Below are 26928 nucleotides of genomic sequence, written 5' to 3'. Positions count from 1 at the left end.
GACAGCTATTGAAAGTACAATAAAAGGTTTCTTTTTTACTGCTACACTTTCTAGGATCACTTAGAAACACCAAACAATCGCGTTTTTTGGGTTTGTGAAAAATATATATATAAGATTTGAAAAACATGGTTTGATGCGCCTGGATCCACCCCTAGTATTGGTTTCAGGACGTAGTATACCCCGACGCATTTAAACATAAAGATTAGCATTGAATTGTCAAGCGAACGCGGTTTATTCAACCAACCTCCATCGTGTATTTTCCTCGTCTCGGCAGTGCGGCCGTCGTAGTTAAGAGTTGCAAGACCCTTTCTTCGCACGGTGACATTGCGCATGTGGTCAACGACGCCAGAAACCCAAATCTCGACTCCGTGTATGAAAGTGGTTGGCGCGAGGCCGAGGTAGCCGCCATGATAGACGTAAACGCTGAAGGGAACGTCGATTTCAGGCCGCTCAAGGTCCATACTCTGCACGTCGCCGACGTGAACCACTCCGGAACGATCGCCCACGAAATATCGGAAGTGAATCGTAACGTTGCCAGGAACAGTGCTAGGGGCCACGCTCGTATAAGCGTTTGACGGTTTTAACGTCGTCGTTCCAGTTGGTTCTATAACGGCACCGCCCGTGGTTTGCGTTACAATGATCCTTGTCGCAGATGTGGTGGGCGCTGGAGTGGTCCCTTGGGTTGCGGTTGTCTGGTTCACGTTTTCGTCGCCACGCAATGTGTTCGAAGTGAAAACGGTCACTTGGTAGCGCCAGAGCTGGTCAACGGGGATTTTGGACGGATCCATCACGGCCAGATGGGCGCCGCCGTACACCTAATTAAACGTTTTCAATAAAGAAATTAAAAACTGAAAAAAATAATTGAAAGCCATAGGCTCTGTTTTCCGCTAACACAAAACAGTTTTCTAAACTGTGATTAACCATTTCTATATCAACCTAAATTATTTTAATCGCTAATTGACTAATTTGGAATTCGAAATATTATGTTTGAGAGCTATATTTTCGTATATATTTTTATTTTATGCGCCAAACCATCTTTAAAAGCACAGGCAAAATTAAACACTGGAGCAAACAATGCATGGGTAAAACCTTTGAGGGAGTTCATTACAATTTACCGATAACCACTATCCTACCTGGAACTCGTCGAAATGAAAATCGTGACCGAAGTTGGCAAATTTGTGCCCGCCGGAGTTGGCGGCCAAGATCCAAGCGCGGCCTCCATCTTCCTGCAAGTTGTTCCAGTTCACAAGTTTTTCCCTCGGCTTGGCGAAAACCCGTCGGGTTCCGATGCTTGCCCCGCCGTTCTCCACCCGCAGGGTTCGGTGTTTCTCGATGTTGTGGTAGAGGAAGATGGTCCCGGGTCCGCCGACTTCGCACTTTGGCGTCACCGACGTCGTAGTGTCTTCCTGGCATCTTCCGCCGTGCGCGTGAAACGTGAAGGAACTGCAAAAAAAGGAACACGGATGTTGAGGCATTGGGAAAAAACACATTTAATCGAAAAATATTTGCAGGTAAATAACTTAATATTCTTACACACACAGACATCTCACAAACTTTCTCTTTTATTATGTAGATAATATTATATTTTCTGTAATATATTTTTAAATTTTATGTTTTACTTTTTAACTACTATTATTGGCATTTTTACATGTTTGCTTTTACTACAGAAATTGACGATGCCTTATAGGCAAAATATATATTCCTGTAAAATTTGTTAACCATAATGCCATACGTTTACGAGATATATACTAAACATAAATTAATCATTATATCTTTGCGGAAATGAGGTTCAAAATAAGTTTAACGTTCTATTAAAAATAGAATAAATTTTTGTTTTTGTACTACAGTGCATTCCTAAATAGTGAATCCTGGAAGGTTTGAAGAAATAACAATTGGTATGGGTTACTGGCAAACAATGGATAACTTCTGTTCATTACAAAAAAATGGTGAAAAGAAATCAAAAAAGCTTACACACTTACCTGAAAGTTATGTTCTTGTCGAAATAGACGGCTACACGTCCGCCGGCTCCTCCTCCACCGTTGCCCTGACTTGCTCCCCGACCACCGTTTGCCGAAACGACTCCATAACCGGATATTATCTTGCTGTGAAGCCAAATGCTTCCACCGCTGCCTCCGCCACCACCGTTGGCATGGCTACCGGCGGCCGCTCCGTCGACGGAAAGAAGTCCATCGACGTGAATCATGCCGGTTACATTGAGCCAGATTCTTCCGCCACCAGAACCTCCGGCAGGTCCTCCTCCCGCGGAACCGAAAGCTTCCGGCTCATATAGATCTCCATAGGGTTGTCCGGTCTTCATCACACCTGATCCTCTTCCGTGTCCTCCACTTCCTCCGTGTCCCGCTCCGGACGGAACAGATGAGGCCGCGTAGGAATTTGCAGCGAAACCCATACCTAGGACATTATTGAATATTCTCAAACTTTTTGTTAGAACGCACTGGTTGTAATTAAATTTTACTGTAGTGTTGTAAACAAGTCATTTTAAAAAAATGTTTTTTTAAGTCCCAGTCAAGGCATTTGTAGAATAACTTAATAACTTAAATCAAGTAATTTTCCCCAAGTCATTTGTCTATAAGACTTAAGTCAAGTCAAGTCATTTACCCAAAAGACTTCAGTCAAGTCAAGGCATTTTCCCAAAAGACTTTAGTCAAGTCAAGTCATCTGAAAACAGTGACTTAAGTGCACTTAAGTCAAGTCATTGACTTATGTCATTACAGCACTGAATTTTAGTTTACCAAATGTGAACAAAGGTATACCTCACATTGAGATGTTGAGAACGTTTATTTGCTTTACACCCAAAAGATGCCAATTTTAAGTAGACCCATCCCTTTTGTTAAAGAGCAAGTTGCTTTTTAAAGAGACAAACAATCAATTGCTTATTTTTATGTGTTAAGCGCAAATCATGTATATTCAAAACAAATTAACATACTTATATATTATTGTTTTTTTTATAATTATTGTTTTTTAATTTAACATATTTACTTATATATCACTGTTTTTTTTTAAATAGCATATAAAAGGCGCTAAATTATGGGTGGCAACCTTCAGGCCGCGCGGCAAAATCATCAGGCTAGCGGGAATAACGTATTTAAATGTAATAGCTACACGGTCAAACGTATCGTTTCCTATACTCACCGGGGTTTATAATTCCGTGCAGCCCAACATTCAGCGAGCCGTTGCTGAGCGCAGGGCCTCCGTCTCCCAAACTGTAACCCCGGCCCTCGGCCGTCACCTTCCCGCCAGCATCGATCGTAATGTTGGTAGCGTGAACGTAGACGTGCGTGGCCTCGACCAGGCCTCCCCCGTCCACTGTGAGGTCGAGCACCCTGAACTCGGTGCCCGGGTCCTTGGTGGGGTCGCTGATCATGTGGATGTAGCCGGCGTCTTGGACGTGCACGAAGTCGAACTTGTACTTGCCGGCGAACTCGTCCTCGTCCAGCTCCGGGTAATAGTACGAGTCGTCGATGTCGTATTTGCTCGCGGTGCGCCCTGCGTGGTGTGGTTAAAACGACATTGACCAATTGGGCCAACGGTAGTGCGTATAGCACAAATATGTTTTTTGATACTCAAGGAGATTTTTGTTCAAAACAAATATGTTTATATTAAAATAGCTGAAATACTTTAGGAAGTAAGGAATCGCCCGTAGACAATAAAATGTAAAAGAAAGATTCTTGTTTTCGTATCACAATGAATCATTCATTCGAATTAAGAAACTGGCGATGCCTTATAGGCGAAATATATATTTCTGTAAAATTTTAAGAAATGATTTTATGTTTTATCTGTTTTAATAAGCAGTCTTAAGATCATTATATTAAAATAGTGTTTTTTTTAATCTTGGTTATGTGAGTGGTGCTTTGCGTATTCTACCAATGAGATGGTGTATACTGCGTGTATTTCGGTGTCCAAATGCGTACCAAATTCAAAAAACAAAAACTGTCTTTCTTTTTACAGGCACTAAATTTGCGTCAGTTATATTTTCTCACCATAACGATTTAACCAGAAGCGGCCTTCCCTTCGAACGGTGATATTTCGCACGTGGGTTAACGCGCCGTCCAGCCAAATGGTGACCCCGTGTACGTGGGTAACAGGGGCGAGCCCGAGGTGACCCAGTTTGTAGACGTGTGCGCTGAAGGGAAGGTCAAGAAACGCTCTTTCCAGGTCCATGCTTTGCCTTGGACCGATGTGCATTGCTCCAGTGCGGTCGCCAATCATGTGCTCAAAGTAAATCGTTGTCTCTGGGCCCTTCTCCGCTGCAGTGGACGAAGAATTGCCTGTAATAAAAGCGGTTGTGCTTTTGTCGGGAATGAAAAGTATGCCCACCCCGATGTAAACAGCTACAAATTTTATATGATGAGATAGACCGATAAGTATATAAAAAATTCGGTATCGGGTATTTGCCAAAATTGTAGAAAATCGGATATCGATATCATTCCAAAAAAGTGATATCGGTCGATCTCTAACAGTAACACTTGTCAAAAACGCTGTATGGAAACTATATGCCATATTGCTATTTACAAACAACACATACAACACACTTTCTGCGGAACTAAAATCAATATTCAACCAAACGTTTGGGGTCTGCTGTTTTCGTTGTTTCACAGGCATACCTGAAGAAGTGTTTTGTGCCTTGAGTGCATCCAAGGGGAAAATAGCGAAATGAGCTCTGCCCCAAATCTGTATCTCGTCAAAGTGGAAGCTGTGTGAGCTGCCGGACAGGATATGCTCGCGGTGAGTGGGCAGAAACCACGCACGGGACTCGTCTTCGGTAAGGTCGTTGTAGTCAGCTATGTAGTTGCTGTCCTTGTCGGGACCGTGTCCATTGTTGTTGATGATAAGACTTGTATGCTTATGAAGCAGATGGTAAAAGAACATGGTGCCCGGGCCGCCATAGCCGGTCGTGGTGTCAGCTGGCGTAAATCCTCCAGCCACGTTGCCAGGCTTGCCTCCGTGCGATTGCCACGAACCGGAGTAGGTTTTGTTGGAAGTGAAATAAACGGCGATCCTTCCCGCCGCTCCACCTCCGCCGCTCTTTATGCCGTGTTCCCGCCTGCCGATGCAGGAGTTGACGTCAGAGTTGTACGCGTCACAAGCGTGACCGTTACCGCCGTTCACAGTGACGTCACCGTATCCCCGAATGTTATTGACGTGTATCACGATGCTGCCACCGCTTCCTCCACCGGCAGCGCCTTGGTCAGCGTTTTCGCCATTCGCTCGCACAACACCATCGATTTGTAGTTCTCCGGTAACATTAAAGACAACATTTCCTCCTCCTTTTCCGCCGTTGTGTAAACCGTCACCTCCACCTAAGCAGCCATGCGTGATCGGATCGTAAAGGCTCCCGTAAGCTCCCCCGGTGTGCAGTTGGCCGCTTCCTCTGCCGCCTCGTCCACCGTGGCCTGCCCCGGATGCACCGGCGCCATCTTTACCGGACCCTGTCAAAACGACGTCGGCCCCGTCCTTGGTTGTGCTGGCCGTGTGCGCATCGCCGTGGCACGATATCGAGTTTGCATCGCCTGTGACGAAGCCGAGGTCGTCCACGATCAACTTGTGAGCTTTTACGTTCAAGGAAACGGCGTGAACGTGCCCGCCGCCAAACACCCTCAGCGTGTCCAGCGCAACGATGGTCAAGTTGTTTTCAAGGTCCGAAGATCCCGGGATCGCCGAAACCTCGCCGCCGTCTCGCACGTGAAGCGACACGAAAGTGTAAACGCCGACGTCGCCATTATGTCCGTTCTCGGCGGTTCGGTTTGAGCTAGAGCCGGGAAGAACACGAGTGGTACCGGTGGTGGACAGCTGTAGTTTACAGCCCGAAGCCACGAACAGGTCTCGAATGGCGATGGTTCCATGTACTACGATTCGCACACCCCGACACACTGTTTCCGGAGGAAGGATCAGCAAGCCACCCTCCTCTACATAGACGTTGGTTTGCAGATCTCCCCATTCCACCCGCGCAAACTTCTCGTGCTGGTATGGAGTCGCGTCGGTTATCGAACCTGCAAGTTTATGTATTAAATAAACCAAACGTAACAAGAGAAACAACCATGAAACGGGATTGGTTTGACAAATGTTAAATGGCAAATGTTTTTAATGTGATTGGATCATGCGCCTTAAGACCAAAATCAAACGCGAAACGTCGTTTTTCGTCTCTTGTTTGATCGACTGTAAACGCAGGATGTTTTTTTCTCTTTCGCCTTTCGTTATTCGTACAGGTTGACTGATTAACAAGGGTATATTCGACAAATGACAACGCTAAGTCAAGCGTACTTTTCTCGCTAAAAACGATCGAGTTAGGCTAATGTTTCTTGCTGTTCGCTGTCTGCGCTAATATCAAGCATAAAACGGGATTTGTTTGACAATGTTGAGTATTTGTACACTTTCTAGCTCTAGGCCAAAAATCCATGAAAAAGTATAATTTTATACGTATGTTGGTTGTACACCTCAGTGTTATTTAAATGAACTTTTATTCTTTTAAAAGCTTACTTTATTTAAAATTAATACCCTACACTCGTTGACTCCATGCACTATGTAGTGAATAGCTTATGGCATATTAAATGTTGTTTGCAATTTATCAAATATGACAAATCACTAAGTTCATCAAAGCAGTCTACCTTAATTAAATTTCAATTAAAAAATATATTGTTCGATTATACGAAATACCAAATATCTGAAAAAAACACCATACTCACTAATTAAAACAGTCTGTCCATTTTTCACATGCAACCAGCCTGTCGTGTCCCCAGATGCCAAGTAACGCATATCTAAGCTGGTGTAGTCACTTCGCAAAGCCAAGCGCGCTCCTTGAGTGATCGACAAGCGGCTGAATTCCGCTCTGGTCGCAATTGCTCTTTCCGTGCCGTTTTTGTGTTCTGATTCCGCGAGGCTGGTTAAACCGTCTTCAATCGAGGTACCCGACAAAGCACCTGGCAATTTAATAGTATTGAAAATGAAGTATTTCGCATGAAATGAGTTTTTGCGACTAAACCGAGGGGCAATTTCATTTATAATTTTTATTTATTTTATGTCGTACAGACACGTTATACTACCACATTGACAATTTTTTTAGGTCAATTTCTGTTCTGCCAATTATAGGATAGCCGTTTAGTAAAATGTGCAACAGTTAACTAATAAAATTAAAAAGTAACTACCTAAATCAACACGCAAGGCTTGCGAAAGACTTAAAATCAATCGGCCTAATCAGGATTTTCGTGCGAGCAAGACCAGGCTAGACCTGAAATTTTTTTCTTGTATAAATACGATTTTCGTGTCCTCATTTTTTGCATGGTGTTGTCCAAACACTTGCCAGTTTAAAATTTTATAGATCTAGCTACGACATTTCAGTAATTTCATTTTGCATGCTGCAGAAAAAAATATTTGTTTGCCACAAAAGTTCAAATATAACCTCTGTTATTCTTGACGGCCAGCCACGTTGTTTGCAAGCCGCTGTGTAGCGACGCGGAGTAGTACACGGTCCCGGCTCCTCCATATGCTCCTTGAGCTGAACCAGATGTCCCACTTCCTCCAAAGGCGCTCACGTCTCCCTTCCACCAGCGCAGGTCCTCTCGGAAGTGCACTGCGATCCTGCCTCCACTTCCTCCTCCGCACGTCAGCTGATTGGACGCCTGACCGGCGCAGTTGCCAGAACCTCCAGCGCTCGTGATCTTGCCGTGGCCCTCAATTTGGTCGACGAACAGCGCAACACTTCCTGCAAATATTCCGGATGTTAAACAGATTTTATTCAAAATGTAAGCCACTAGAGTTACCAAATCAATGTGATGCAATCAACGTACCCCACTCTGCATAATTATGTTATTAAAATACTCATTCGGTTTTCAACCACATGGCTTGGTGAAGCTCGATTCAGCGCAATAAACATATTAAAAACAAAACATCGTAATCGCTTGGAAGTAAATCATGACATGTGGTTATTCTTATACAAAGTGAAGCCGCGTTAAAAAAAAAAAAAAAAAAAAAAAATGTGTGGATACTGCGTGCATGAGCAACCATTTTGTGCACATGTGTAGCCACAGGAAATTGTGCATATGTTACGCGTGTTCGATCGCGTTACTTTGTTCCAGCATTAATTAAAATATTTTTAATTCGTATCTGACACAAAATGGGATCGCACCGTAAATTCTGATTTCAATTTATGTAAATTGGGATGGCTTGTTAAAAAGGTTAAAGAACACTGTTATAGAACACTGATAGTCTTCAACAGACTATCGGATCAGTCGATCAATTAAAGATATTCATGGAAGCCAGACTAGAAAAACAACTAGCCTGCGGTGAGGTTCGTACTCACGACCTACGGTCACACCGGGGCGCTAAAACTCCCTTTGTTCTAGTTTAGGTCGGCCAAAAAAATCTATTCGGGTCATTTGGACCTGAGTAATGAGTTCAAAAAACATCCCATTATTGTGATACTTTACTTTGGAGTTTAGATGTGCGTTTGGTCTTTTTTGCAAGGGTCACACGTAGGAAGGTTATGGAGGAAAATATTTAGTAAGCCTGAGAAATGTATGCTTTTGTTTCCTAATAAGGTGATTGGGTGCCTTAAACAGCTGTTATTTATGTATATATTAAAACCGTGCCATCTCGAACCATGTGTCACCCCAAAACCTTAAGATTGTTATAAAAAAAACGCGTTAAAGTGCCGCTATACAAGAATAATTTGTAAGGCTGTGGCCGGTAAAAACTTATTACAAACGATTTTTACTCAGCGGAATTTTGATAGAATTTCAAAATAATTCAAGAAATCCGCTTTCGACAACATAAACTTGCCTCCGCTTCCACCACCACCGGTGCTCGAACCAGTCCCATCGGCACTGATTACTCCCTCAACGGTGAGTACAGGGGTCGTTATGTTGATGAAACCTCCGCCAATGCCACCGGTTCGTGTGGACAAAGCGGTGTTGCCAATCCCGCCGGAGCCGAATAACGCGGGCGCCGTCAAGCTTCCGTAGACCGGGTCGGTTTCGTGTGGCGCTGACAAGCCATATTGTTGATCGGACTCGGCGGCTCGACCACCCTTTCCACCGTAACTCCCGCCAACCGCAAGTTTGCCAGAAGCTGAAAGTAATTTAACCGCGTTAAAGTGGCCACTTGTAAACCGCCGACTCGGCGTTTCAACGCTGTTTTCTTGACCCTCGGTCCCACTTGGCAAACCTGAATGGCCCCTTTAAAGCCGAAGTCTCCTTTGTTATTTGTCTTCATTCGTGTGGCCTCCTCTCAAGCCTCAAAAAAACAAGCTGAAGTGAAAGCAGCCGCCTGTCCGTTCAAGTGACAAGGCTTTGTGAACTTTTGACATTCTTAAGGTTGTAAACAAGGGCATAGGCCACTTCAGATCTCATTAAAAATCACTAGAAATTCTTGCGTACCACCCAAAGACCATAAGGTTAAATGTGCAAAATTATTAAAAGTTGTCGGCATACAACTCGTTGGTCTATACCAGTGGTTCTCAAACTTTTTTATTCCGTGGTATAAATTGTGCTTTAAAAAACAGCAAAACACAGGTCGTGAATCGTGATATTTTGCCGTTACGTTTACGTATACAGTTGACAAATAGTAAATAATATAGAAATGACCTCATTCCTATTATATGGTTTTTTAAATGCTAACAATTATTTTAGAAAAAAACATGTTCAGTTGCAATATTTTTAAATAGCTCAATGGCCCACTAAAAATAGTCTTTTGGCCCACTCCTGGGCCATGGCCACAGTTTGGGAACCACTGGTCTATACATACAAACACGTTGGTCGTTTTGTTTTTACCCCCCTGAAAATAATATTTTAAGTGCTGCATGACAGAACTAACCGTATCCCACTCCAGAGCCGGCAATGTTTCCCATTCCGTTTGCCGATAACAATCCATAAGAGTCGATAGTTACAGCTGGTGCAGTGATATCGGCAGCACGAACGTCCATTCGGCCACCTCCTTCTACCGTTAGCACTCCGTGGCGATAATCGTTCTCTCCGGCCTCTTTTTGCAACTGCGTTTGACCGTTTTGAACGGTTTAGTATTAAAAGCGGATCATAAATTGTTATGTAGTTTCTATGCGCTGTTTCTTATCTTTTACACATAGTTGTGAAACTCGCATTTTTGCCTTCCAGAAATGCGATGTAATTTTTGTTATGCTATTTAATGAAATCATAGATATACATTGCGAGAGGTAACCTTACCATAAACGTAGCAAAAGTTGAAAAAATCAATACTAATTAAATTGCTCATTTATTAAATACTATATGCGATAACCACTCTGATAACACAACACTTTTTATTTTAAGATAATGCCTGTTTGTTTAACTTCGTACATAGATTGTCCATTTGTTGCTTTCCAATCCTTCCAAGCTGTTCAGTTCTAACCCGGCGTTATTTTGTACTGTAATTCCAACACCTTCAATGAGGCGGCGATGTGGGTACTGATACGACAAAGTGGATCCTGCAACAACAAATAACTAGCATCCTTTCCAGTTTCGCGGAAAATTATTGTTGATCCAACAGTATTGCAATGTTGTACAACTGTGCAGTTATAAATTTGGATTTCAATGTAAAAAAATCAAGTTACTGAACAACAATTAGGTTAACATATGTCCCACGTTCCTTTACCAATTTGTATCAATCGACTTACCAGAACCAACTAAAATGTGAGCCCTCGATGAATCCAAGGTCCCCCAAAACTTGAAAGTTCTTGTATTGCTTGCTGGCGTGCCAGTTAGGAAGGAAACAGGACAAGATTCACTGCATGATAATAAATTTCAAAAAAAAAAAAGTTTGCCTGTCAAACTGATTATACAAAGCACAGATAACTGGCATAATAAAGAAAAAAATCGTAGATTAACAGCGCATTACAGAAGTTACAGATTTAACAATTAGCAAGCACACGTAACTTTTGCAAACAATGAGGTTTTAAGGTTGCAACGCAATCAATCAGTCAAACGCGTTGTGATGAAACAAGCATCCAAGTTAAAATTTGGCAAGGTGCGTAGGCCATTACTTAAAGATAAATGTAATAAATGTGGTTCTTAGTTCTGATTTATATGTGATTTTGATGGCTACCAAGTCTAACGGTGTTTTTTGGTGTAAAGTTGAAATAATTTCAACCATGCATAACTCAGTTTGAAAGTATAACCAGTGGTGGGATTCAGCCGGTTTGCACCGGTTCTATAGAACCGTCTCGCGGAATTTTATGAGATCAGCGAACCGGTTAGCATTACTGGTTACTGTCAATGGATTTTTGCATCTTATTCCATACATAGATTTTTGAGATCCAATAAGCCTAGGTATATGTTTTTTTTTTAAATGTGCAATGGTCAAGGTCACACGTTACTGTTGTACATAATGTTAATTTTTATAATTGAAGTAATTTTCCTTTTGTAATTGTTTGTCTAAAATATGTAATTTTAGCGTCATAAGTATAAGTCACGATGATACGAATGCCGCTTTTTATTAGTGTGGCAGCTTTGCTGTTAGCAGTGATGGGATTCAGCCGGTTGTCAGTTCGCAACATTCGCTGCAACCTTGGGTTGCATCCTGTTCTTGCAACTGCTTTAATTATTTCCCGCAAAATGTGACTTTTTGTAACAGAACCGGCTGACATATATGACTTTTGGTAATAGAACCGGCTTTAGTGAAAGTAAATAAAACATTTAGAACAACAGATGTTAACTTTTTTCCTTGTTGCACCGCTTTCAAATCAACAAAGAATATTAGAATTGCTTATATAATAAAACAATTGTAATTTTATTTTATAGGCCTACAATTAACCGATAACTAGGGCGCTTATTTTTGACCTAAAGAAATAAAATTTTGACAAAATTGACCTAATAGAAATACATTTATTCAAACAACGCATATTTGTATGAAGTACTGCAATATCATCCTGGTATCGTCATGTATTTGTTTTTTGATGTTTTATGACGACCGGTGCAACACGAATTGGTTATTTTTTCGGGATTATGCAAAACAAAACTTGTGCGAATGCTTAGTTGATAACAACTATTAAAAGGCCAAACAAAACTACGTTGGTTACTTTAGAAAATTGTTGAGCAAACGGTTTGTTCGATATACAAGGTAAAAAGGTTTCCCTGATTTAGAACGTATATAAAAGTAGACTTTAAGTATCAGAATATGTTTAAAAAAACTACAGTCATTATCAACGTGTCATGCGCATATTAGACTTGGGTAATTACCTTTCTTTTTAGCCTAATTAGATTATAATAAAATTTCGCAAATAGAATTAGAATGCTGGAAATCAAACCAAACTTGGAATAGAGTTAATAAATTCAAAACATATTTGACAAAATTGTTTTTTTTTTCACATCGGAAATAAAATGGAGAAAACTAATATATAAAGATTGCCAATTTTAGCGCTAATAAAACACAAGGCAATATGGCGAATAAAAACGCCGTTAGACAAAGTAGAATATTTGGCATAAATTGAAATTAGATTCGAATTAGAATTATCAGCATATTGCTCTCCTGTCAAACTAGGCAACTAAAATAACCTGTAATTGAGCTATTCAACAAACCTGTTGTAAAGGTATTCGTGAAATGCTGGTCGAAACTCAACAATGGCAGTTGGAAGCTTTAGTAATCCCTCCTCGTATATTATCGGCATCACCGTCATATTGGCAAAGTGATATGATTCGTTCTGAAAAACGAGAAATTATATCGGGGCTTTTTGCAAGCTCGGAGTAGTTTTGTAAGCACAATTGTCAGAAATTTTAAGTTCGCGATTAAAATTTGGGTAAGGCATTGATTTGGCCTTGTCTTTTTCATCCTGCTGCAAAGTTATAAAACAGTAAAATTTTGGTACATTATATTTTTTTTTAATTTTCGTTTTTTCTTTTTTTCTGTTATAATTTTCCACAGTCAAGTGATAAAGGCCCCACGATTGAATGATTATTATTTACACTCATGATTGATTGATTGTTTCCTTTTTTAAACAATTTTGTGCCCAAATTGGAGGTTCTGTGGAAATAAAGCTGTGTATCAGTCTTAGATTTGTAACAACAAAAACTCCTAATAGTATTTTCAGCACTATTGTTATATGCTATTCTCAGTTGAACTAACTTGGCCATTTCGCCTGTTGAAAAGTTGAGAATTTCGGTCTAAACCAGATGTGTCGAATTTGATGCCCCAGAGCCACATGGCGCGCTTTAAGAGAAGATACATACATGCGGCTCCCGTAATATTACCAATTTTTGACGCTAAATACCACGTTGGAATACTTATGCTGTCATAAATGAACGGATTTGCTGCTTTGACACGTTTAGAAAATCAAAAAATTTATTGTTTGAAAACGAAAATGTATTGAACAAAATTCTAGCGCTTGCGGCGCAAATTGTTACGTTTCAAACGTTTTTCTAACTCGTGGTATGTATGTCGCATGAAAACATTTATACGGGTGCCCATGCCACTTTATAGACTACTTCTTTAACTTATGAAACGCTGAAACCTCTATAGGTATATCTAAACTATAAATTAGCATAGTGCAGATAAAATAAATATTTTTTTTTACACGTACTAAAATTATCTCACTCGGCCCTCAGTATAACATTGGGGAGAAAAGTCAGAGGAGCATTAAAGCGCAACTTACGTGCGTCCAATCGACCTTTGTGTGGGGTGGAATGTGGAGGTAACCCGTATCGTCGCCGGCAAACTTCTGCACAGTCATCGCCAAGCTCAGGTCATTGTTCTCAGTCGAATTTGCTGTCAGGCGAGTGTATTCCAATGAAAGGTGAGCTCCGCCGTATATTTCCACCAATGTGAAGTCATGTGTGGCATTGACGCGGTTTTGTAACACTGCGTTTGCTCCTGTAGACATTTAGGAATAAAAATGACAAGCGTTTTAACGTATATTAGTTACCAGGCAAATCGACATGTACCCTATTAAAGGCATGATGTGCATACTTCACTGAAAAAGTCAAATGGGTGTATAGCCTAGAAATCCTTTTTATCACGCCCAAAATAGCCTACCACCCTAACCTTCCATACAGTTGTGGCCTAGATGACTATGAAATACAAACTTTTACAAACTAATAAGATATTTTTAAACTGCAATTTGACTATAATATAATGATTGTCCTTGTCTGATTAAAATAAAGATTCAAAAACTTGGGGGTCCTTTTTGGTGTACATCGAACAATAATCAACATTTTAACAAACAAATCTAAAGGTTCCATGACAAGTCGACAACAACTTTCATTGCGTTATAGGGATGTTAATCAACGACTACCACAGATGTTTTTAGCTCCGCAACCCATACATATTTATCTTATCAAAGTTTTAAAACGGTTCTAACCAGTTTGATAGAATGTTAAAAAGTTTTCTTCAGTAGCCCTTGTTCCGCTGGGAAGAGTTACGCTTGGTCTTTGACAGCCGTTGTCGATTCTCAGCACTCGAGCCGTCGATGAGTTAAAATAAGTCGTTCCAGGGCCTCCAGGTTCTCCATTGCTATTGCCGGCAGCTCCGCCTGAACGTAAGCGATTTTAACAAGCGATATTAAAATAACTCGGCATAAGCTATCGCATTTGGCAGCAAGGATAAACCAGGACAGTTTTATACCAGATTGTGAACAACACAAGGAATTCGTTGAAAACGTATTCAGGAAAACAACAACAAAAACCACGAACAAATAGGAGAATCAGACGTTACCTTTGTTGGTGATGTGACCGGTTCTGAAGTCTCCTACTTTCACGTAAATGTTCACCCGACCACCAGAACCACCTCCCCCGTTGCCCGATCCGGATCCACCGTTGGCCGAAATCGTTCCAGGTCCGAAGAGCCCGTGTGCCTTTATCCACACTGCACCACCGCTGCCACCCCCGGAATGCGAGGTCTGTTATGTTCAATCATAGTATAAATAGCAAAATACAAATAACTAAATAAAGAAAGCATTAGTCCAACAAAGTTACATATTTTTGTCGTCTAATGCTTTTTACGAATATGTATTTAAAGTATTACTTCTTTTTTGCGGGACAGGGTTTCAAAAGCCCTAAAAATCGCCTGCTGACCCCAAACAAAGCACATGTTTTGGGTACATGTTTTACAAGTAATCTTTGTAATCAGTAATTAAAAGGAGACAAAATCGCAATGACGCTATTTATGGCAAAAATCTATGTTATATTGTGTTGGGTGCAATTTTCGTAATGGAATGTATCCGCTTTACCTGGCACTGGTAATTGTTATATTGTGTTGGGTGCAATTTTCGTAATGGAATGTATCCGCTTTACCTGGCACTGGTAATTACCAGTAGAAAATTAGATAAAAATGTGAACTATAAAAACCCTGATCTTACTCTTGCAGGGCCGCCGTTTACGGATATCGATCCCGCAAAGTTGATGGTATCAGTGACATTAAGTTCCAGTCTTCCGCCACCTCGACCCCCGGATGTGGGAGAATTGGCGCCTCCGCCTCCGCTTCCGCAAACTCCGATGCTGAAGATGTCGCCATGGGGTTCTTTTGGTTTAAGGGCGTTTGCGTGGATGTAGCGACCTCCTCGTCCACCATAGCTTCCTCCACTCGATCCAGTGCTGTAGGTAAGGCCACCTCCTGGGATAGAAGAGGCGCTTAAATATTTTTCGTATTGATTTTTTTAATCAAAAGTTGGTTTGGTATATAACACAGTCATAAAAGTCAACCTTAGTATCTTTTATACCGAACAAGCAATCACCAATTTAGTAAACATACAAGTAAAACAAATGCGCAAGAACTAAAAGTAAGCTTAGTAGGTATAGTTGCTGACAATTGCGTAGTTAACGGTAAACAGTGCGACACGATGTATAATCACGATATTTATCGACCTCCACCTTTGTGATATTTTAATGTGCCCCTGTAACGGATTTAGAGCAAACAAAATTTAATAAAAAACACATACATACCTAAGCCGCATCCACCTGCTTCGCCGCCATAGTTGAAATTCAAATTTCCTGTCGACGATATGTCTACGCTGGCTGCATCCACGACAAGAGCTGGAGTTCGCACAGAACCACCCAGTTTTACCACCAGTGCCTTCCAGGTGCTTGGGTTTTTACAGTGGGCGAAACAATCGCCATTAATCCTCTCACCGCTTGCGGCCAAATTAATGGTGTCCAGATTGAACAAAGCGCCGGTGCCAATTTCTAGGTGGCTTACTCTTGGACTGTCTATGCCGAACAGGTTGACCCAATTGCGAATTTCAAAATTGGAAGTAGACCCTGTAAAACATTGATTGATATTGTGAGACACTGCGTCATAATACTAAGAAAAATGTGATACAGCCTGTTCGCCGTTTTTGCAGGGTAAGACGAAAAGGGCTGTCTGTTTTTTATTAAAGAAACTTCTAAATACTATAACCCCATGTATATGTAATGCTTAGTATACCTGTGACTGATATCTTGTTGATATGCATGACGTTGTCTACTTGGTTGGCCGTCATTATTGTAGCCAAACCTCCATTACTAATAATCAAATTCCTCCAACCATCGCCAGCGTTAATATGACCAGTGTCAAGTGTTCCTCCAGCTATAGTAAGGTCGTCAATGAATAAGTTGGAATAAATACAGGTGTTGTTGACCTGGCACGATTGACTGGTGTCCCTAGGAATTAGCAGCTTGCCTCCAGACGACAGACTAACACTCGTCATGGCCGTTCGTAATACGCCTTTCATGTGAACGAAATCGTAAAGTTGCAACTGCAAATAAAAAACCCAATGTTTTCGAACCTGTGTGAAATATTTTTAGCCTATTAAAAGCGTATTTTTAAGTCAGTGTGTAAGTTCAACAAAAAAGGCACATAATATCAATAAAAAAGAAATGCGATGTGATCTTACCAAGCTGTTCTCTCCTGTAATCTCAAGGCTATTTATGGGAACCATAGCTCTAAGGTCGGATTCGTTGATTTTACGAGGAAGAATGAATGCCTTTCCACCATCTTGAATAAACAGGCGATCCCAACCGGAACTGAAGTTAAGCGCAACCTGATTGCTATGAAACTCGCCATTTTGAATGTGCATGAAAGCGGTGTACACAGTGTTGGGAGGAATTGTTTTTGTAGAATCTTGCTCTTCGTCTGATAGTGGCAACATCTGCATAGTTCCTCCGTTTCCGACAAAAATTGAGTCGACAATTTGGCGAAACTTACCGGTAACGGCAATCGTGTCATAAATTACGAGATCGCCGTGACAGTTAATGTAGGTAACCGGAAATTTACTTCTAGAGTCGTTCGCTACTTTAATCGTAACGCTTCCACTACTTCCGATTTCCAGCGAGTTCCAACCGTCATAAACCGTTTCCCTGTCGAAGGCGGTGGAGTTCTCAGCGACTTCCGAGTTGTTTTTGTTCAGAAGACAGGTAGTAAGCAAACCGCTGTGAAACCGTCCGTTCACCACAACAGCACGGGCATTAATGGTAGATTTCCTTAGCCACATCTTCGGAGGTTGTGCTGAGGACTGGACGTCTAATAAAAACACCCCCGAATTGCCGACAGTGATGTTGCTGGTGAGTGAAGCAGTAAGACCTCGTAAATTTAAAGCTGTAAGGACTTGGAATTCGCCATCGACTCTTAATCGATCAATCTTGTAGACATCAGCTGCAGTTAAGGTCAGAGACCCACTTTGCTCTATAGAGAGGGTGTCCCATCCATTGCTAATATCCAACACGTAAGCATTAAACTTTCCCGCCACATTAACATGTTTTGCGTTCAGCTTATAAACCTTTTGATTGTATAAAGTGCTATTTTCTGGTGGAACGAAGGCTACATTGCCACGTGACCCGACAGTGAAGCTTGTCAAGCGACCAGAGCTGTTTGTTACCTTACTTCCGATTGTCCATATTCCGTGAAACTTCACGTTTCCGTTCAGAAGCATATTATCGGAGTTAAAAAGGAGAGTCTTCGGGCTATCAGGACAAATCAAAGCATTGTTTTCACCACAAATATCGACGTCAAAGGTGCCATCTACTGTTACGCTGTCAATCGTGTAATCAAACGTTGTAATCAGATTTAGAGTGCCCCCTGCTTTGACGTCAAGAATATCCCAACCTGGGCTGATGTCCAAAAGCGAAGGGTTAAATGTTCCCGAAACCACAACGTTGGCTGCTTTCACCTTAAACGATTTTTGTTCACAAGACGATAGGCTTTTTGGTAAAACAAAGGTTAAAGCTCCATTAGCTTCGACGACAAAATTATTAATTCGGTCGAATGAGCTCGTTGAACGACTCCTAAATTCAACTATTCCATTCACATTTACAACACCATCTATTGATACATCGTTGACAAGAAACTTTGGAATGTTGTCCCGGTTAGGACAGGGAATCGGACTGTTAAAGTCAAAGCTGCCACCATTTTTAACCGTAAGATCTAACCACCCGCTACCGCCAGGCAAAAATACGTCTGTCAGAAATTTTCCACTTATTTCTACATAGTCGGCAAAGAGCACTGTGGGCCCATTAGCGGTGTCTTCCATGGCCGTTTGAAATAGTCCTTTAGAACCGCTCACTTCAAATTTGTGTGCTCTATCGCCAAATTTTCCACCAATAGACACATGATTGCGAAACCGTAGCATGCCTTTGATAAGAAATACATCAGCGCGTAGCTCCCCGTTCAGAGTTAAATCAGCTTTGCCAGTTGAACCGATTGTAAAGTTGTCCAGTGACTGATCGTCAGAAATTATAGTGCGAGTTTCATTTCCCCCTGGAGACAGCAGTCCGTCGATGAAAATAGACTTCTTAGCGTTCACAGTAAAAAGTCGTTCGTTACTGGTATCCTCCTCTTTGGGCCAAACAACAGAACTCCCAGAACGCATAACTAACTCAAGACAAGAAAGTTTAAATGCATTTGCAGCTTGCCACGTTGCCTCACTGCCGCCAGATTTGGAGGTTACGGTCAACTGGCCGCTATTTTCGATCTCAAGTTTAGTTTGAAGCGTATTGGAATCCGCTGTTGGAAATACCTTAAATTTTCCACTTGAATCGATTTTAAGTTCCCGAAGCAAGCCGTTCGAAGGAACGTATTCAACTGGACCGCATTCAAGCTCTCCGGCTATGTTAACAGTTGAGTCATCGGCAAACACACACCCGCACGGGAATCGCACTCTTGCTCCTTGATTGATCACCAAACTTGCCAAACTTTCTGCAATTTCAAGACGATATCCTCCACACGATGTTCCCTGGAACATGGGACTCACAACGTCGAGATTTGTGTTTGTCGCTTCGTACAAAGTGCGCTTTGGCATAAAAACGACGTTGGCTCCTCGCAACACAACCAGTTTGTTAAACCGAAGGACGTCAGCGTTAGAAGGGTTTTCGTTAAAATTGAATACACTAAGTTTGCTTCCCGATCGTTCACCGAACGTAAGAGCCGATGTGGAAAATGTAACCAGTTCTCCTTCAACTATCAACGTCCGCTGTATTTCGATGTTCTCGATTCCGAGCTGGAGCGTTGAATGCGAGAATGTAGCAGTTGTTCCCTGGATAAACGTTGCGGAAGAAATAAATGTGTCGACAATCAATGTTGTTCCCGATACAACGTGGAAACCGGTAGAATCGTCACCTAGAACCCTTTCCGATTTCATCGCCGACGCATCAAGTTTAACTCCAAGTTGGCCACCAAGAGATAACCGGGCTTCGTTTAGCTTCGTTAAAGTCAGCAATCCTGATGCCGAAGACCAAGAAGGCAAACTCGAAATTGATAATGGGTCGTCCAACAACCAGGCGATTCCTCCTGATTCGTCAACGGTGTACACGTCGCAAGGAGAATCGACAGTCTGCCGATGAAGTGGAATAGACGGAACCAAACCCATGTTGTCAACGTGCAAACTTGAAGAACCTTGTCCGATCATAAGGACGGTTCCTGGTCCGCCTACTTCCCCGCGCGACATCACGTTACTTCCGTCGGAATCGCAAACACCACCTGGTCGTTCCTGGAATTGACCTTTGACCCCTGCCCCTGGGGAGTATCCCGATAATTGCGCAGCAAGGGAAATTCTCGAATTCCAAGAAATTGGTCGGATGGTCACTGAGTATGCTAGAACTGGAAAGTCAAGTTTGTTTTCAAAGAAAGCTGAATTCTTATTAGCAGGAAAAGTGTATGCATTGTTGGCACTTAACACAGTCTTGTAAACGTAATTGCCAGCGCTGTTGGTGGATAGACTAGTTTTACTACTTTTCGAGTCCAGTCGGAATTCCAGTTGAAACTCAGTAACGTACTCATTGGTATTGGGCCTGCCACGAGTTGTTATACCAGTGACGTACTTGGGCCCGTCGCTGAACGTGAGAGTTAACCACTCGCCTGCTCTGCTATGGGGCCTCCAAGCGTTGTTGTTGCTAGCTAAAATACCATGCGATGCGGTCCCGCTAGAAGCTGACGACGATGCGATCGAAAGAGTTTCTTCGAAGAAACCGCCGTACGACATCACGTGACCACTGTAGTAGTTTTTGAGACAGTCAACTGAGATTCGTCCTCCGGCGCCGCCTCCGCCTGTTCCTAAGCCTTTGCCACCTGTAACAAAATTATGTCCGGTAAATATCCTTTCCAATACGTTTAACCCAGGCCAGGTGTGGGCAACAAGCGACCGAATCTGCAGGCCCAAACTGGCTCTTACGGTAAAATTACTTGAACTGACTTTCTATCGAGTTATTATTGCTTGGACTTGCTTTTCGTAAATCATAAATTAACGCTACGGATGTCGATTAATTTTTATTTTTTCATTTTTTGTTGTTAATTCTTTCTTCATATGTGAAATTATGCAGGAAAATATATTAATTAATCTGGGGCTTGATAGCAAAAACTTTAGAAGATTTTACAGCAGGTTGCGCGCTTCGGCATAGAGGTATATATATAGTTTTGAAATTTATTTAAGCAGTAAGCAAATCCAAACAGTGAAAATAACTAATGTTCGAACTGAGCCATGCGCCAAACAAACTCTATGTTAAATGGTGAATTTTGATACACAAATAATAATCATTAATCTTGGCAAAATTGTTTAATCAACTTATTGTGCCGAATATTACCATAAAGCAAACTGTGACTATAACGTGCATATCAAAAGGGCGGTAGAAATCTTAGAAATCTCTTTTATTGCATGACGCAGCTAAAAACATTATAGGCTGCACAATTGATTTATTTGACGAACTTTTGCTAGCAATTTCATATAAGGACCACAAAACGTTATGACTTGCATTATTCCTAAGTAATTCCTATAAGAATAGTTTCGGATTTACAAAATCCAAAAAAATTCAGTCAGATCCAATTAATAATGGCAAACGCACATCGGCATTTTGAGCGCAGCCTTTCAAATCGAGGACCGCGGATTAGAGGCACTCGACGCTAAAAATACGATGCGGTCTTTATCCTGAACTCCTTGAGGGAGCAAAAGAGCTGTCAATCAAGCTAGCTTGACAGCTTGCTTTTGTGTTAAGTACGATAGATCACCTCCTCGCCCGCAAACCTTTGATTGTTTTACAAAGTTTTGACGATGTCAACAAGCCCCAAGCACACCACACTCACAGGAAGAAAACAGCTTCAGTCAATCAAGAAAGCGCCTTAGCGTGCAAGTATTTTAATGCTGCAAGTGACCTTTGCCCTATTAATTGGCCTCATGTGTAGAATATTAAAAATACCTACATATATCAAACCTAAGATAAATTTTATATATAAAACTTTTTATAATCGGTATCAAAAAAATAGTCACCAACTTTTGGAAAATTTAAAACAGATACGCTATTCGTGAAAGTACGACTTTTATACTCTTTTGTTATTTATTTAATCTATAACGAATATAGTCAAAGCAACTCTCGTGAAACAATAAAAAGCACATAACCTAAAGGCTATTTAAACTTAAACCTTCTATAGGTTTTCATGTTTTTTTGTGAAGCGTCGCGCCTGCCGACTTAAAAGCTCTGAATGTATTTTATATATTAAAAATATATTCTTAGCCTAAATAGATAGAATAGTGCGATCAACTGCTACATTTTAGTGTTTACAACAGCGAGACCTGCGTAAAGTTAAAAAAGCCTTAATATATCTTTATTAATTGTATTACTCTTTAAAATCACTAGAATTTTAACAGATAACATGTGTCTGGCTTCCACGAAAAAACGATTCGTTTTGCTTTTATAAAGTTAGAGGTCACTAAGGTTGCTCCAATCCGTTACCTGACGCTTTTATTCTTCCTCTTCCAGAGCAGTTCGGAGCTTCGAGTCGGATGCTTCCTCCTGCGCCTCCGCCACGATTTGAAGAAGTCGCATCACCACCACCAGCTGGGGGGGTAAGAGAGCATTTAGTTAAAGTGCACAGCAAAAAGGCAAAACAATTTTTTTAATTTAAACAAAAAAGTAAGCGGCCACGGTATTTTGTTTTCGGTTTGTAAACAAAATTTATGATTTAAGTTCGGGTCTTGAGTAACTCGTATCGATTCATTGTACCAAATACACATTGAAACCTATATTTTTGCTAAGACAAATCATTTTATTAAACACTTTCTTTTAATCGAGTGCAGCGGTCAGCAAACTACAACCTGCTGGCCAAATGCAGCCAACGGTACAGATTATGCCGGCTTGCAGTAATAATTTATAAAAAAAATATTTAAAATGTATCGGATGCAATTTAAAACTAATAAACTAAACAACAATTTCCTACGGCTAAACACAGTTTTGATTAAAAAATATTCAAGTTTTTTTCGTTTAACGATAAATAGTTATATTAATAAAGTTCAAAACAGAGTTTTATATCCAACCGGAGATCGTCAATCCTTACAGTTTTCCGGCCATTTATGAAAAACGTTTAGTGACTCGTGATTTATATAGTGCAACGTCAATGTAGTTTCCTTTGTTGATTAATACCTGATATAATTCCGTCGACTAGGATTGCTTTTCCGGCCACGATCTGGATGACTCCTCCTCCGGCGCCTGCTCCTGTCCCTCCTCCTCCGCTACTCCCATGCAGGAGTGGGAAGCGAGAACGATCGTAAGGCTTTGCTTCGTTCGCGGTCAGCCACCGGTTGCTACTCCTTCCACCTCGTCCACCATGACTTCCTAAAATTGTGATACGAACCTTATAGTTGTCGGAAGCACTGCCCAAAAGTTCTTATAAAATCCCCAAACTTGTGTATGAACTATAACAGTGTGTTTAGATCGGCGATAAGCGTCACAAAAGCAGTGTCCATAATGATTTTGCTGACAAATGCAATTTGAAAAAAGTTTTTTTGAATAGTACGATTGTTTTAACACCTCTCAAGAAAGAAAGCGAAATAATGTGCTAATGTTTTTAACCAACGCATTTTGCAAGTTTATGCGGTAAATTTAAGTATATATTTAACCGCAAAATGTAGTATTCATGTTAGTTAACAAATTTCAGTTTTTTGTTTGTTTAAATGCAAAATATTAGGTTATTTTAGTGCTGTTCATTTATTTTTTTAGCCATTGCAAGACATATGTTTAACATACAATACATGGTTTCTTTGACGCTCCGACAATAAATGGCCTTAAAGGCATAAAGATAAAAATAGCATTTCGAAAGTTTTATCAGCAAACGAGAGCATTTGCTAGTTAATTTGCACATGCACGTGCAACCTGACTCGCCAAATAAATGAACGTTTTTATTTATTTTATATGGTTGGGACAATCATTCCAAATCTTTTATTTGTACACAGAGGCGGGTGAACAAGCCATGAACCGAAGGACCATTTTATCGCGTTTTACAAGAGTTCTGCTTTTTTGTAATTTTGGCAAGTCATTAGATTTATCTTATTGATTTCATTCGGTAAATACCTGATATAGGCGATCTTGGAAATCTTGCAAACGTTATTTTTATCGTCGAAATATAGGCTTAAATTATCTTGAATTAATTTGCCGTTAAACAAGGCAACACAACTAGTTTCGGTAAAAAAACACAAACAACAGGGAGCAAATTAGTAGCAAGGTTTTTACAAATTCGTATCAGGATCCGTTACGATAAAACAAAGGTTTCACTTCGATCAATCTTTCAACAAAACGGTCATGATCTAAAATTAAGCGATTGATGGGGCAATTCAGATTTTAACCACTATTTCATTTTATCACTTCTACTACGCACTATGACAGGCAATAGGCATGTACAACACACGTCCCGTCCATCTTTAATGCGGCCCGCGTAATGCCCAAGATATAAATATTTTTTTACAGTTTACTATACTGTAAACCTCAAAAAAAGTTCAATAGTTTTGTAAAGAGTCGCATATAGTGGCCCTGCGTTAAGTCAATTTATGCCACCCCAGAACACGCTGAGTTATCTGTTGTGAGGGAAACCAGGCCAAGGTTCCTTAAACTGCAGTTTTTCCAGGTTTTACTATGTAAATATTTTATGTGTCTAATTAGCCACCTTTAAAATAGAAAGTTCAATAAAAAAACAAATAAACGGTATTCTATATTACGCACGAGTTTGCTGAACCACATCAGGTTTTTAAAGATTAAAAAAATTGTTTTATGACAGGATGTAACTCCGTAACGTCATCCCTGAAAAATTATCATACAACTTGAGCATGCGGACGCGAAGAACTTTTTTCATGTTGCGGCCCTTACCATTTGAGTTGTGCAGGCCTGAACTACGGTGTCTGCAACATTTTTTCCGCCTTTACTGCGTTCGCAACTTTGGCATTTACACAACGTCTCATCCACTTTCGCTTGCCTTTGCTATTAGTTACTTAGGAATACTGAGAAATCCTGGGTATGTATGCACAATTAAATATAAATCGTGCCACCCGGAGTAGTTAATTCGCGCGTAATACGTTACGTGGTTTGGATAAAAGGTGTTTAATGTTGCCAATCGGCAGAGTTTCGGCGTATTATGACCTCCTGTTATTGTTTAAAACCTATCAGTTTTAAACCATTTGATACTCAGTTAGCATATGGTGTTATTTTTCGGTGACAAGTGTGTTTACGTTCAAGAAATTTACTGGGTACACACGTGACTCATCTTGCGTTTCTCTCTTGAGCAACGCGGTTTTGGAAAGTTCTCGGTGAATCAAGTTCTCAACAAACTTTTATTGCAATTATAGGCATACGGAGCACGCAGTGCCAATGTTCGATGTTTCGAGAATTGACGCTAAGCAATGTAGAAACTGTGGTTAAAATATTGCTATTAATATCAAGTTTAGGAGCCATATATTTTAAACATGGCCCTGAGCGGCGTTGTAATATTTCGGAAAGTACCGATTTATACCAAACTTTTTCTGAGAGCCCAGTGTTTTCGCTTCAACCTTGTTAAAAGTCGAGCGTTAGTCACTGGTTTTGTCAACAATAACAGCAATAAAGCGCTGGAGTCGACCCCCTTTAGGCACAAAACACGTCGATTGAAACAACTGAAAAAACTGCCAACAGAGTGGCAGTAAACTTTTTATCGTAGAATTCTTGTTCACAAAATGTTTGAAGGAACTTGTAAACGGTCACGTGCGCAACGACAGACACACAAGTGAGGGAAGTTCGTGACATTAACGCGGGGTGAGGTGGCTTCATTTTGCTTTACTGAACAACAGTTTGCCACCGGTAGTTAATTATATTTACGACAGTATAAACTTTACAAGTTTCTAGTTTACAAATGCGGTTTAGGGTTGATTCACCCGGAGTTTTCCTAAATCAATATAAAGTAACGCGGGCAAAATAAAGTCTGTTCGGTTAAGATCGTAAACAACCCGAGAAGAAAATGTAACGACTTGATAAGAAAGCCCTTAACAATGCTAAATTACTTCCTAATTGCTCTTTTTACGGCAAATTGCTTTTGCACGTACCGCACTTTAGGTGAATCTAAAAATGACGACGATGAGAAACAAGTGGCCGCAAAAAGGGCAAGTTCAGTGATATGCATCAATTTGTGTAAATGCACACGGCCTAAAGTCTACAAGGCTTTAGCTTTCCCGAATTATTCTACGAAAACTTACCCCCTGACCCCAAAGCATTGCCAACACCAGGTCCCCCGCTGGAGTAACCACTTCTATCCGCGATGACTCGGCCACTGACAGACACGTTAAAATACGAATCGACCTGTGAAAAATAACAATTTTAACATTTGTTTTCGTCTTCGGTTTAAACAAAACAGTGGTTCTGCCGTGTTTTAGTCAGACGATCAGTAAAAATACAGGAAGTATTTCGGCTGAAGATTCAGCATATAACTGCAAAATACCGATAAAGGAGAGCGGCGACGGACACTGGGTTACCGATCTTAGGTGCTCTCATATGAATACTGATAAGGCTTAATGAAAGAAAATTTTAAAAAATGTAGTTTCAACTATATTTACCTAAACTGGTAGAATTTCGTTAAAAGCATTTAAAAACCTTAAATGACGGGGAAAATGTAAAATCCAGGTTCAACTTTCAAGATGTAAAGCAAAGGGGAATAGACCTATTTCATATACTTGTCTTAACAATAACCTACTGACCTTTATAACGCGCACTGCCGGAGCTGTTCCAGCAAACGGCTCACCGATCGACAAGGTTCCTTCGATGTACAAAGCATTCAAAACCAATATGTCCGGTGCCGATGCTGCTATTCTGCAGTTCTGTCCATTGGAGATTGTTAATCCTTGCAACGTACCATGGTCGCAAACAATATAACCATTGGAATCGTTCGCCTCAACTGAGACGGTGTTCACTACAAGTCTGATTAAAATTCCCAACCAAAAAGCAACTCTGCCTTTCGGCATAAACATTGCTTTGGTTAATCAATCTGCAAAGTAATCACATGCGTTAAAAGCTGTTATGAAGCATGTTACTTGACATTTCAAATCCTATAGAGCCCACGTCGTACATTACAAGTCATGGTGCAACATAGGCTTCATCTGTTTTCAGGAAAAATATAACAGACAGGTCCAAAAATAAACGATCAAAAGTGTCTTTGCAACCTCGCAAAGATTAACAGGAACCTTGTTTGTTTTTGTTTACTACCTCTCAGTTGTTGTACCTCTAA

The 26928-nt window shown here is 40.8% G+C and overlaps 1 protein-coding gene across 1 annotated transcript; it reads right to left on the bottom strand.

Moving 5' to 3' along the window:
• Positions 1 to 3127: 3127 nt before the first annotated feature.
• Positions 3128 to 26671, bottom strand: LOC146168425 (uncharacterized). The gene is made up of 21 exons (XM_083386265.1): positions 26402 to 26671; positions 25904 to 26006; positions 22833 to 23024; positions 22146 to 22250; positions 16826 to 20490; positions 16378 to 16687; positions 15897 to 16211; positions 15314 to 15567; positions 14671 to 14854; positions 14318 to 14488; positions 13613 to 13830; positions 12543 to 12664; positions 10643 to 10752; positions 10326 to 10453; positions 9829 to 10003; positions 8793 to 9084; positions 7418 to 7716; positions 6744 to 6938; positions 4626 to 6011; positions 4002 to 4289; positions 3128 to 3507 (listed from the first exon to the last, which is right to left on the bottom strand). The coding sequence occupies exons 1-21, from the start codon at positions 26669 to 26671 to the stop codon at positions 3128 to 3130; spliced, it is 9162 nt and encodes a 3053-aa protein (XP_083242391.1).
• Positions 26672 to 26928: the final 257 nt, after the last annotated feature.

This window comes from Ascidiella aspersa, chromosome 1, assembly GCF_963924565.1.
Source record: "Ascidiella aspersa chromosome 1, kaAscAspe10.2, whole genome shotgun sequence".
Lineage (NCBI taxonomy): Eukaryota > Metazoa > Chordata > Ascidiacea > Phlebobranchia > Ascidiidae > Ascidiella > Ascidiella aspersa.
This window is presented reverse-complemented; position numbering and strand designations above follow the sequence as displayed.

Excerpts from the sequence above, each read along its gene's own strand:
- LOC146168425 (XM_083386265.1), bottom strand. The coding sequence starts at position 26,671 with ATGTTTATGCCGAAAGGCAGAGTTGCTTTTTGGTTGGGAATTTTAATC. Across the intron at positions 15,568-15,896 it reads AGCAGGTGGATGCGGCTTAG|GAGGTGGCCTTACCTACAGC; the intron begins GTATGTATGTGT and ends CTTCTATCCCAG. Across the intron at positions 10,004-10,325 it reads GCAACAAATGGACAATCTAT|TTGCAAAAAGAGGCCGGAGA; the intron begins GTACGAAGTTAA and ends GGTCAAACGCAG.